At 41.4% G+C, this 13,598-nt stretch overlaps 1 protein-coding gene across 1 annotated transcript in view; it reads right to left on the bottom strand.

Moving 5' to 3' along the window:
- The window catches only part of ATIC (5-aminoimidazole-4-carboxamide ribonucleotide formyltransferase/IMP cyclohydrolase), a 38,751-nt gene that overhangs the window by 15,074 nt on the left and 10,079 nt on the right, over positions 1-13,598 (bottom strand). The window contains exons 5-10 of the mRNA XM_003254044.3: positions 10,340-10,428; positions 9,547-9,698; positions 8,715-8,871; positions 3,223-3,348; positions 2,278-2,385; positions 742-827 (exon numbers count right to left, since the gene is read on the bottom strand). Coding sequence (XP_003254092.1) covers positions 742-827; positions 2,278-2,385; positions 3,223-3,348; positions 8,715-8,871; positions 9,547-9,698; positions 10,340-10,428 — 718 coding nt within the window. The remainder of the gene's footprint in view (positions 1-741; positions 828-2,277; positions 2,386-3,222; positions 3,349-8,714; positions 8,872-9,546; positions 9,699-10,339; positions 10,429-13,598) is intronic.

The following is a 13,598-nucleotide window of genomic DNA, read 5'->3' as shown; positions in this document are numbered from 1 at the left end:
CTTCAGGGAGTGTTTTGAATGAGCAAGAGCACATTCTAGTCCTGACTCTCCTAGTACGTGGTTAAACGACCTCTTCTGGCAAGGCGTTTTCCTTAATAGCAAGACCAGATTAAATCAGAGATTTAACATGACGAAAGACACAAATGCCATAGCCCTCCTGTAACCTGTAACCCAGGGATGGCAGTGGCCATGGAAAGAATCCTAAAGCAACAAAATAGTGCCAAGCCACATACTCCTTCAACCTTCACCTCTGCCTATTTTTTTCCTTTTCTGAGCTATTTAACCTTTTTTTCTTTTCTTCCTGTCTTCCTGCTACCAACAGTACCCCCACCTGTCTGGAATACCTGTTTGGTATTCAACTGATGGGGTAAGTTTCTTAATGTAGTTTCTATTTTTTTCCCATTATACAGTAAGATTCATTATCGCATCACCACCTAAAATTACAACTTCTGTTCTTCAGAAACAATAACTTTGGCATGAAGACAACAAAGAATTTAAAATAAATATATAAGTAAAAAACATCTTAACAGCCAAATGTCCATCTGAAACAATAATTCACTATATTTCAAAATTAACAATTTAAGATTCATGTTCTATTTAAAATATGAACATTAAATGATAAACTTAGCTAATTTAAAGATATTATAAACATAAATATTATAGGTTATGGTTTCAATGAACATTATGAACAAATAAAGCTTTATTCAACACACAGATTAAGATACATGAATGTCCACTAACTTCTCTGGAAATAATTTTTGCAGTTGGTACATCACAAACATCGGACAATGCAACAAAATCACCAAATGAAGACATCCTATCAGCCCCTGTAAAAAAAATTAAAATGAAGTATTTATCACAAACTATCCTGATATAGAAAAAGTAATAAAATTCTCCACTGTCATATAAAATTCATTTCTCTGAAGCTAACCTTACTGTTTACACAAGATTTTAACAGATCAATAAGTCATTTAACTGAAGTAACCAGTAAGAAAGTACTCTTTAATTTTACCCTCTAGAGTGACACTCAGAAAACTTTTTCTGTGAAGGACCAATTTATATATACTATATTCACAAAAACAGGTGGCAGGCTGGATTCAGCTGAAGTTGCTGACCACTGCTGTAGATGATAAACTATGATAATAGTTTCTCAAGAACTTTCAGAAATATTATAGGAATATTCACGGGTTATTAAATTCAACAAGTAAATGTCTCTGATAAAACATGACTCTAACCAAATTTAGTAAAGTTAGAAGAGCCATAAATCACGTCTGTAATCCCAGCACTGTAGGAGGCAGAGGCAGGTGAACCACTTGAGGTCAGGAGCCCGAGACCAGCCTGGCCAACACGGTGAAGCCATGTCTCTACTAAAAATACAAAAAATTAGCCAGGTGTGGTGGCACGCACCTGTAATCCCAGCTACTCAGGACGCTGAGGCAGGAGAATCGCTTGAACCCAGGAGGTGGAGGTTGCAGTGAGCTGAGAAGGTGCCACTGCACTCCAGCCTGGGCAACAGAGCAAGAATCTGTCTCAAAAAAAAAAAAAAAGCTTTTTGTAATTTCAATTTTGGTCACATATTAAACAATAACAAACGCATTCAATAGCCAAAATTAGCAAAATTACATTTACCAAATTCCAATTGTGTTTCCATTTATTACATTAAAATATTAACAAATACTTTTTTTTTTTTTTTTTTTTTGAGATAGAGTATCGCTCTGTCACCCAGGCTGGAGTGCAGTGGCACCATCTCGGCTCACTGCAAGCTCCGCCTCCCGGGTTCACGCCATTCTCCTGCCTCAGCCTCCCGAGTAGGTGGGACTACAGGCACCCACTACCACGCCCGTCTAATTTTTTGTATTTTTAGTAGAGACAGGGTTTCACCGTGTTAGCCAGGATAGTCTCAATCTCCTGACCTCGTGATCCGCCTGCCTCGGCCTCCCAAAGTCCTGGTACTAGAGGCATGAGCCACTGCGCCCAGCCTAAAATACGAACATATACTTTTATAAAGAAATGTATTTTGAGGTACTCATAGAATCATTCTCAAATATTAACAAATTAAATAGGAAATCCTATAATGAAACAAAGGGTATTTTACATTAATCAAACTACATTATATAGAATAACTATATATTTATATAGAGATAGAAGTCCTTAATTTCATCTATTTATTATACAGAATATCTATTTTTTTTTCTTTATTCTATCCTTTTTATTCTATTTAGGATAAAATATTGCTTTTTCTTTCTCCCCCAAATCCAAAAGCCCTATGAGTCTGACCTCTTGCTCTTGCATATGCTGTTGAGATGGGTGTGAGGGTTTTATAGAGATCATAGACCATGCAGACTTTGGCCTCATCTTCACTGAGTGGAATTCCAACAGCAGCACCTGGTTAGAAAATAGTAAAATCATAAACCAAGAAAGCTGAAGTTACTACCTATCAACTCCTAAATCAAGACAGTTTTCTTAACATCCAGTCTATACAGCACGTTTTCTAGTGCCTGTGCTAAATTAAACAGAAATCTATGTAGCCAGATAATTAAACACTAAAAATATGGCTGTGGGAGCAGTGTGAGGGAAATTTCCTCTCTGCCCTCTGAAACCACAGAGCCACTGAAGCCTGACAGTACCCAGCGTGTAGGTGAAGCTGGTTTACTTCATTACTGACTCTTTCTCTCTATTCTGCTTGATATAACTTTGATATCACACATCATTTATTTCTTCCCCACTCACATCACTTCAACATCCAATAAACATCTGAGAACAAATCATGTGCTGGAGGACTGTCAGCAAGATGTGGTGTACAGACAACTCAACTGAGGAATTAATGATTTAAATACAGAAGCAAAGTATCTCATACAATGACTATAAGAAGTTTCAGATAAAGAGTCCTAAGAACTTCTTCTTTATGTTTACTCCGTTACATTTTCAAAGATGTGAGAAAAGACTTAGTCTACTGCATTAGGACATTTCACTTTTATTTTCTAAACTTTCATGGTTCCACTCCACAAACAAATTCCTGCCTCATTTTCCTAGCTGACAATATTACATAATTCTGTGTGTGTATCAGATTTTATATTATTACATTGATATGTTATCAACAGATGACTTTCAGATTTCATAGCATGTCTATATTCACATTAGAACTTGTTAATATTAAAAAAATAAATTAAGAAGAAATGCCTTTCGAACAATTCTGGAGCTTTCCAGAGCACAGAGCTTTACCTGCTGGGCTGACATGTTTGAAAGAGGCAGCGGCTGGAATACCTAAAGCCTCCTTGAGTTCCTTCACCAGCTGCCAGGCGTTCAAAGCATCGCACAAGTTTATAAATCCAGGGGCTCCATTTAGAACTAAATGTAAAAATATACATGCACATTACTAAGCAGGATCAGTAAGGTCAGATGTGTGCACACTTCTCAAAAAAATAACATGACTAAACAAATGTTTTAAGTATAATTAAGAGCCAGATACACACAAACATAAAATCTTGATGATAAAGAACAAAGCAACTGAGCCTGAGCCCATCTTTAAAAAAAAAATGCACATGTACATGAACACACACACACACACACACACACACACACACACACACACACACGACTGGAGGACCAGAACCAGCCAGTCTAGAAATAAATCCACAATAGAGATTTAGGGATGGGAGAAACTATGACAAGACTAGTGATCAGTCAGGAATTCATGTAAATACAGAACTAAGATTAAACAATTGAGGTAATTACAGAGACAGTACAAAATTTAAGTTATAAACCCTATCGATTTAAGAAATTATATTACAAACTAAAGCAACAGCTGTGGGTGGAAGAAGAGGAGAAGAAATAATGTGGGTTTTTTTCTTCTTTGATGGCAAACTCATCAGACTCTGCCTAAAGCAGAACTGTAGTTAAAAGGAGACTGCAACTTCAGAGTTTTCCATTACCTAGTTTCTTAACATTGGCAGATTTTTTTATGAGCTAGTATCTCTTGTGAATAAACATAAGAAGTTCAGCACACAGAAAGAAATGGTGGGCCATTAATAACAAAAATGAGCCAGGTACAATGGCTCACGCCTATAACCCCAGGACTTTGGGAGGCTGAGGTGGGTGGATCACGAGGTCAGGAGTTCGAGACCAGCCTGGCCAATATGGTGAAACCCCATCTCTACTAAAAATGCAAAAATTAGCCGGGTGTGGTGGTGGGTGCCTGCAATCCTAGCTACTCGAGAGGCTGAGGCAGGAGAATCGCTTGAACCTGGAAGGTGGAGGTTGTAGTGAGCCGAAATCGCGCCATTGCACTCCAGCCTGGGCGACAAGAGCGAGACTCCATCTCAAAAAACAAAACAAAACAAAACAGAAATGTATAATTTCATGTCCTTCATGGGTTAAGATAGTTTTAAAGACCTTGCCAAATGTTTACTGAGTGCCTACTATGATGTTAAAAGCACTGTTCTAGGTATTCAGGATACATCAGTGAAAAAAACCGTCCCTGTCACCCTCTTAAAAAAAAGTCACTGTCCTTATGGAGCTTACTGGGGAGGCAAATAAAAAACAGGCAATAAATAGTATACAATAAAAGAAAACATTAGGTATTTATCAAATGGAGTTGAAAACTTGCACACAAATGATTATAGCAATTTTGTTCATAAACTACCAAAAACTGTCCTTGAAGTTTTGATGCCCTTCAATATGTCCATGGATAAACTGTGGTACATTCATACACAATGAAATATTATTCAGCATTAAGAAATAAGCTACCAACCCACAAAAAGATGTGCAAGAAACTTAATGCATGTTATTAACTGAAAGTGCCTAAAAGGGCTCCATACTGTATGATCCCAACTATCTGACATTCTGGAAATGGGTACAGAGTCAGTAAAAATAGCTGGGCATGGTGGTGCATGCCTGTAATCGTAGCTACTTGAGAGGCAGAGACGGGAGGATTGCTTGAGTCCCAGGATATCAAAACCAGCTCAGACAACATAGCAAGACTCCATTCCAAAAAAAAAAGAAAACAGAAAAAGATAACAGTGGTTGCAAAGGGTTGGGGAGAAGGGAAAGGAGGGATGAGGTGGAGGAGCACAAGCAAGTTATAGGGCATCGAAACTATTCTGCGTGATACTGTAATGGGGGATACATACCACTATGCATTTTTCCAAACACACAGAATGTACAACACAAAGAATGAATTTTAAACTATGAACCTTGGTTAATAATGAATCAAAATCAGTTCATCAGTTGTAACAAATATACCACACTAATGCATGATGTTAATAGGACAAACTGTGGGGAAGGGGGGTATATGGAAATTCCCTATAATCACTGTGTATTTTTTCTGTAAACGTGTAACTACTCTAAAAAAAAAAAACCCCATTTTAAAAAGAACTTGAAAAAATAATTCCCCCAACCAAAAATCAAGTCAAATAAAATCACTGTCCTCATGAAATTTATGGGAGAGGCACAGAAGAAACAAACTAGGCAATAAATAGTAAACAATAAAAGTAAAATATCCCCTAAGGCATACAACAGGCGTAATAAAACAAAACACCATATGTACAACTCCCCCACCTCCCTCCCACTCCTCATAGATGGTTTAGGTTAAGGTTGATAAGTGGGAGAAAACTTTTGGTTTCTGAAACATCTCATAGTTAAAAGAGTATCTGGATGGGTGCGGTGGCTCATGCCTGTAATCCCAACACTTTGGGAGGCCAAGGTAGGTGGATCGCCTGAGGTTGGGAGTTTGAGACTGGCCTGGCCAATATGGTGAAACGCTGTCTCTACTAAAAATACAAAAATTAGCTGGGCGTGGTGGTACATGCCTGTAATCCCAACTACTCAGGATGCTGAAGCAGGAGAATCACTTGAACCTGGGAGGCGGAGGTTGTGGTGAGCCGAGATCACACCACTGCACTCCAGCCTGGGCGACAGAGCAAGACTCTGCCTCAAAAAAAATGAGTATCCGGTTCCCCTTCAAATATCAAATTTTCAAAGACATTAATAACTGAAATAGAAAGTGCCACAGAGAAATGCGGAAAGCTGCTTAATCTAGTAAATAGCTGAAATACATAGGAATCTTGTTTCCAATCATAAGCAAACCAGTCATTAAAATCTCAGACACATACACACACTCACACAACCCCATCTTTGTTCTTGCTTCAATTTTGTTTTAGATACAAACGCAACCGTACACTGTGTAATAACATCACTGCCAAATACTCAAACCACATGAAAAGGCAAAGCGCCTTTTCTGTTGTGGAAATAAGCCCATGTTGGGGAAAAACCCTGGGAATCTCGCACAAGAAACACTTATTTACGTGTCCAGGGCCGCCTCTGCCATGTTTACCACAAATAATACTTTAAACTTCAAAAGAAACGCACACACAGTCTAAGGAACAATGAAGGCTTTTATATAGTCCAATGAAAATGCTTTGGAAAATGAAAAGTGTAAGAACTGACAGTACATGGGGATTTTTTTTTGCCTCAGAATCTTAATGGAGAATATAAACTATAAGCAGGAAATAGGTCAGATATAACAGCAGACAAATCAGTTTCAAGAAGTCCTACAAGGAAAAATTTGTGCAAAATGTCAGGTTGCTAATTATTCATTCAGTAAACATTTAGGGAATGTGCCAAGCAGTCTTCTAAGCCCTGCGGATTCAGCGACAAAAACAGACGCAGCTTCTGCTCTCAAAAGCTGATATCCTGGCCGGGCGCTGTGGCTCATGCCTGTAATCCAGCACTTTGGGAGGCCGAGGCAGGCAGATCACCTGAGGTCAGGAGTTCAAGACCAGCCTGGCCAACATAGTGACACCCTATCTCTACTAAAAATACAAAATTAGCCAGGTGTGGTGGCAGGTGCCTGTATTCCCAGCTACTTGAGAGGCCGAGGCAGGAGAATCACTTGAACCTGGGAGGCGGAGGTTGCCGTGAGCCAAGATCACACCACTGCACTCTAGCCTGGGCAAAAAGAGCGAAACTCCATCTCAAAAAAAAAAAAAAAGCTGCCATCCTAATGGGGGAAGACAACTTCAACAGATTGAACAGAAACACGTGCAGCAAAACAGGGTGACGGGATGAAAGCACGATGGGCAGCTACTTTGGTCTAAGTGGTCAGGGAAGGCTTCTCTGAGGAGGTGAGGCCTGAGTAACAAGAAACCAAGATCGTGAAGGGCAGAGGGAAGAATTTTGGGTGAAGGGGACAAGGAGCCAGAGGTGCTGGAGTGGAAGGAGCTGGGCCCACTGGAGGCACAGGGCGGAGGGGCTAGGAGCAGGGGCAGGGAGAGCTGCAGAGGGGGCAGATAGGAGGCAGGCAGGCAGCACAGGGTTTGTGGGGCAGGGCAAGGTGCTTAAGAAAAGCCAAGGAATGGTTTTAAGTAGGGTCTGACATCATCCGATTTCCATTTTTAAAAGATTATTGTGCTGTGAAGCCCAGAAAGGCTGAGAGAAAACAAATTACTTAGATTACTTCAGCCTAGAGGACTTCACAGGGTGTCTGTGGGGACTTGGGAAGTGTTAGTGTCAAAATGTATCTGAGATCTCAGGCCAGGTGTGGTGGCTCACACCTGTAATCCCAGCACTCTGGGAGGCTAAGGCGGGCAGATAACTTGAGGTCAGGAGTTTCAGACCAGCCTGGCCAACATGGTGAAACCCCATCTCTACTAAAAACAGAAAAACTAGCCAGGCATGATGGTGCGCACCTGTAATCCCAGCTACTCAGGAGGCTGAGGCAGGAGAATCGCTTGAACCAGAGACTGCGCCACTGCACTCCAGCCTGGGTGATAGAGCGAGACTCCGTCGTCTTAATTAAAAAAAAAAAAAAAATCTATCTGAGGCAGAACAATAGAACGCGGCAAACATGAAGACGCTTTCAGATTCTCCTCCCACCTGGCATGCTCCCCTCCCCATCGCTCTCTCAGCTGGTGACAGGGAAAGGAAGCCCAGGCTGCATCCCCCCCACGAAATGCTGACCGCCCCAGGCAGGAAGGAGGCTGCCCTTGCTCTCAGCCAAGGCCAGCTGCCCCGGCAGTGCTTGGGATTCCAAGGCCTCCATGCCTGGGACTCTCGCCTGTCCCTGCCCCTACTCTCCCTTGTACCAGAGCAGGACAGACTCTAACAGCCTACCTTTGGAACAGAACAGGACACACATTTAAAAACCCTCTCTAAACTCTACAAACCCAGGGGAAGTCCTACTTTCTCTGTTCAAAGAAACCTCTTTATCAGCGTTAGTTCTTAACATCACATTTCTATTTTGGCCGACTTCAATTGGGCTTCTAGATCCAACATTCCAAGGCAATGGCTTCTTACAACATTTGCAAAACAAACAGTCCCTTTTCTGTTCTCAAATGCATTCAAAAAGGTTGGAATTACAACTTTTCTTCTGCTGGTTCCTCCACAGTATACCTACCAAGCCTTTACCCCAAGGCTTTCTTGACCCTCTTCTCTATAAAATCCAGGCCATCCCATCCTGTCTCATGTCTTCAAAAAGATCTACATGGCAGAGACATTCCAATCTCCATCTCCCCCATGACATCTTTTCAGAACTCCAGACTACTCAACTTCTGTGCTCTTCAGCCCAAATGGCGTCTCAAACCAGATGGTTATCAGATGGCTACGAGAGGCATTATGGAATGTATCATCTTCTGAATGTGAACCACATCAGATGCAATACAGAGAAACAAACACTCTCCAGACACAGCAAACCATACCACAGAATGCTTGGGCTTTACCTGTGATGGGAAGCTTGGGCTGCAGTGTGTACAGCTGGGCAGGGGTCTGATGAGGGTTCATTCCATACCGCAAGGGCATCTGAGATATGCCTTTGCTGTACTGTTTCCTGAAATAATCTGAAATTGCTTCATCATATTGTGCCGTATGAGTGAATGCCTACAAAAAGCATAAGTTTTGTGAGACACTAGCAGCACTTTCCAAATTGGGGACAAGATGGTTTTCTACATCCACAGCAAATGAGATCTCACTATTCAGCGCTATGTGGTGGCTGCACAACATGATGACATCATGAATAACACCAAAGCACTGAATGGCCCAACAAATTACCCCTTTCCAATTCTCTTTCAATCTTTTTTTTTGAGACAAAGTCTCACTCTGCCACCCAGGCTAGAGTGCAGTGGTGTGATCTCGGCTCAATGCAACTTCCGCCTGCTGGGTTCTAGAGATTCTCCCGCCTCAATCTCCCGAGTAGCTGGGATCACAGGCGTACCACATCACACTCGGCTAATTTTTGTATTTTCAGTAGAGACGGGGTTTCACCACATTGGCCAGGCTGGTCTCAAACTCAAACTCCTGACCTCAGGTGATCCACCTGCCTCGGCCTCCCAAAGTGCTGGGATTACAGGCATGAGCCACTGCACCTGGCCCTCTTTCAATCTTTTTGACAGAATACCTCTGTAATAGCTGGTCTCTCCATTTTTAACAAAACGATAGCAGCTCCAAGCAGACCTTTGGTAGGTGATGCAATCTACCAAGAATTGAATACTGCTTGGTCTGGCAAACACTGCACTCCATGGATGTAACTTACAATATCATGAAAGTGCATCCCACCTTCAAGGCTAACTGGCGTCTAGTCTGCAAGGAGGTGTCCTTACTCTCGGAGCTCTGCATCTCCGTGGACACCACCACATAGTCCTCTGGTTCACACACGACTGTCACTCGAGCATGGTTTTTGGCTGCAGCTCTCAGTAAGGTTACTCCACCTTTGAAGAACAAAAGACGTATTGATTTTTGTATGTCCCTATCAGCTTATTAACCGCTTTCAAATAAAGTGATTGTGCATGTACTTCCATTTTAATTCCTGGCTTAAAAATCAGGAAAATAAGCTGGGTGCAGTGGCTCATGCCTGGAATCCCAGCACTTTGGGAGGCTGAGGCAGGTGGATCACCTGAGGTCAGGTGTTCGAGACCACTCTGGCCAACATTGTGAAATTCCATCTCTACAAAAAATACAAAAAAAAAAAAAAATTAGCCGGGCGTGGTGGTGTGCACCTGTAATCCCAGCTACTCAGGAGGCTGAGGCAAGAGAATCACTTGAGCCCAGGAGGCAGAGGTTGCAGTCAGCCAAAATTGCGCCACTGCACTCCAGCCTGGATGACACAGCAAGACTTCGTCTCAAAAAAATAAAAATAAAATAAATAAATAAATAAATCAGGAAAATAACCCAGATGAATCTCTGCACACAAAAAAGCTTAGAAAATATAAATGAATTATAGTAATCCCAAAACACAATCCAGAAGTAGCTATTTTCTATTTCCTCAGTAATAAAATTCAAAATGAAATCTCACTAAAATTTAAATAATCCTCTCCTCTCTCGGTCTTCTAAAATGGTTTTTCTGACTTACCAATGTCAATTTGCTCCACAGCCTCTTCAACAGTTACACCTGGAGAAGCCACTGTCTTTACAAAGGGATAGAGATTGCAGGCAACAACTCTATAAAAACAAAGACAAATGTGGCTGTCATTAAAAAGTCCACTCGTGGTTTATAGCTATCTAGGAAAAAAACAAGTCAGTACTATTAACATAACCAAAAGCCATACAGAACTAATATATAAACTGTGAGCCTGACATTTTAGAATTCTAACGAGTGTGTTAAAAAGTCAGGGTGTCCTGCTGGGGTCGAGCTGAGGTAATTTAGTCAGCAGGTGCTCCCAGGATCTGAATACACAGTACTCCCTCCACGTCACACTGCAACGCTGCTGCTTGTATAACCTTAGCTACCCAGAACCACCAAGCCATCAAAAACTTATAGAACATTTTAATAGAAGTATAAAGTACAAGATTACAGATAACATTCTCATTTTGGAATGTGATCACTATTATCCAGAACATTAGAATTTAGATTCTTTTTCCAATGGATTGGCACAATGATGAAAAATATCAGAGCATTCTAAGGGTGAAACATTTGTTTTGCCTTCAGAGAGGTCATAAAAATGATGGTAATAGGAATGCCAAAAGAATAATTTAAAATACAGAAGTAATCTAAAATTAACCATCAGTGAAGTACAGTTCCACTCCTAGGCCTGTAGTGCGAGGAGCTCTAGAGGCAGGCTCCAAACAAGCCTAACTGCTGAAAACTAATTAAAAAAAAAAATAAAAACAACAGAAGAACAGAATAGGAGGGGAAACACTTCGCAGCTCATCTTTATTAAGTCTACTGCCCTCCTACTAAAACCAGACAAATGCCACAAGAAAACTAGAGACCAGTATCTCTTAGGTATCTTCACACAAAAACTCTCAACAGAACACTAACAAACTGAATCCAGAAAAATGCAAAAACCACCTGATCATCTCAATAGATGTACAAAAAGGATCTGACACAATTCAACAGCTATTCATATAAAAACACTCAACAAGTTAAAAATAGAAGGGAATTTACTGAACATGACAAAGTGTAAGAAAAACCCACAGCTAACATCATACTTGATTGTGAAAGACTGAAATACTTGTCTACTAAACTCAGAAACAAGACAAGAGGCCGGGCGCAGTGGCTCACGCCTATAATCCCAGCACGTTGGGAGGCTGAGCCAGGCAGATCACCTGAGGTCAGAAGTTCGAGACCAGCCTGGCCAATATGGTAAAACCCCATCTTGACTAAAAATACAAAAATTAGCCGGGCAAGGTGGCCCATGCCTGTAATCCCAGCACTTTGGGAGGCTGAGGAGGACGGATCACCTGAGGTGGGGAGTTCAAGACCAGCCTGACCAACATGGAGAAACCCCATCTCTACTAAAAATACAAAATTAGCCGGGCAAGGTGGCACATGCCTGTAATCCCAGTTACTTGGGAGGCTGAAGCAGGAAAATCACTTTAACCCGGGAGGCAGAGGTCACAGTGAGCCAAGATCACGCAACTGCACTCCGGCTTGGGCAACAAGAGCAAAACTCCATCTTAAAAAAAAGAAACAAAACATAATGTCCATTCTTACCACTTCTACTGAACACTGTACTAGAAGTTCTAGCCAGAGCAATTAGCAAAGAAAAGAAAATAAAAGGCATCAGGACTGGAAAGAAAGCAGTGAAGTTATATCTATTTGCAGATGATACCATCTAGTATACAGAAAATCCCAAATTCACAAAAATAACCTTTTAGCACTAATAAATGAGTTCAGCAAAGCTGCAGGATATATGATCAATATATAAAAATCAACTGTATTAAAATATACATTAGCAATGAATGAGAAAAAATTAAAAAAACAATTCTACTTCACAAGACAATGTTAAAAGAAATTAAAGACACCCCATGTTCACGGACTGGAAGATTTACTATTCTTAGGATGGCAACATTTCCCAAATTGATCTACAGATTCAACACAGTCCCTATGAAAATTCCAACTGCGTTGTTTTGCAGAAATGGACAAGCTGATTCTAAAAATCATGTGGAAATGCAAGGGACCCTGAAGAGTCAAAGCCATCTTGAATAAGAAAAACAAAGTTGGGGCCGGGCGCAGTGGCTCACACCTGTAATCCTAGCACTTGCGAGGCTGAGGCGGGCGGATCACGAGGTCAGGAGATCGAGACCATCCTGGCGAACATGGTGAAACCCCGTCTCTACTAAAAATACAAAAAAATCAGCTGGGCATGGTAGCGGGCACCTGTAGTCCCAGCTACTCGGGAGGCTGAAGCAGGAGAAGGGCGTGAGCCCAGGAGGCAGAGCTTGCAGTGAGCCAAGATCGCGCCACTGCACTCCAGCCTGGGCAACAGAGCCAGACTCTGTCTCAAAATAAATAAATAAATAAATAAAAAATAAAAAAACAGAAAAACGAAGTTGGAGGACTCACACTTGCTGATTTCAAAATTTGTTACCAACCTATAGTAATAGTGTAGTACTGGCATAACAGCAGGCACACAGACCAAGGGTACCAAGACCATTCTATTGGGCAAAGAACAGTCTTTTCAACAAATGATGCTGAGACAACTAGACAACCACATACAAAATAAAATAAGACTTCTATTTCATGTCTGTATATAAAAATTAACTTAAAATGAACCAAAGACTGAAGTATAAGAGCTAACATTAAAATAACTCTTAAAAGAAATGTACACAGGCCGGGTGCAGTGGCTCATGCTTGTAACCCCAGCACTTTGGGAGGCCGAGGCGGGTGGATCACCTGAGGTCAGGAGTTCAAGACCAGCCTGGCCAACATGGAGAAACCCCGTCTCTACTAAAAACACAAAAAAATTAGCTGGGCGTGGTGGCGGGCGCCTGTAATCCCAGCTACTTGCGAGGCTGAGGCATGAGAATCGCTTGAACCCAGGAGGCGAAGGTTGCGGTGAGCCGAGATCATGCCACTGCACTCCAGCCTGGGCAACAAGAGCGAAACTCCATCTCAAAAAAAAAAAAGGAAGAAAATATACACAAAAATCTTCATTACTGAGGATTAGGCAATGGTTTCTTAGATATGACACCATTAACACAAGCAACAAAAGAAAAAATAAATTCAACATCATCAAAATTAAAAACTTTGGTGGGCCAGGCACGGTGGCTCACACCTATAATCCCAGCACTTTGGGAGGCCAAGGCGGGCGGATAACCTAAGGTCAGGAATTCAAGACCAGCCTGGCCAACAGGGTGAAACCCTATCTCTACTAAAAATCCAAAAA

The sequence above is a fragment of the Nomascus leucogenys genome, chromosome 22a, assembly GCF_006542625.1.
Source record: "Nomascus leucogenys isolate Asia chromosome 22a, Asia_NLE_v1, whole genome shotgun sequence".
Taxonomy (NCBI): domain Eukaryota; kingdom Metazoa; phylum Chordata; class Mammalia; order Primates; family Hylobatidae; genus Nomascus; species Nomascus leucogenys.
The sequence above is the reverse complement of the archived record's forward strand: the minus strand, read 5'-3'. Positions and strand labels throughout refer to the sequence as shown.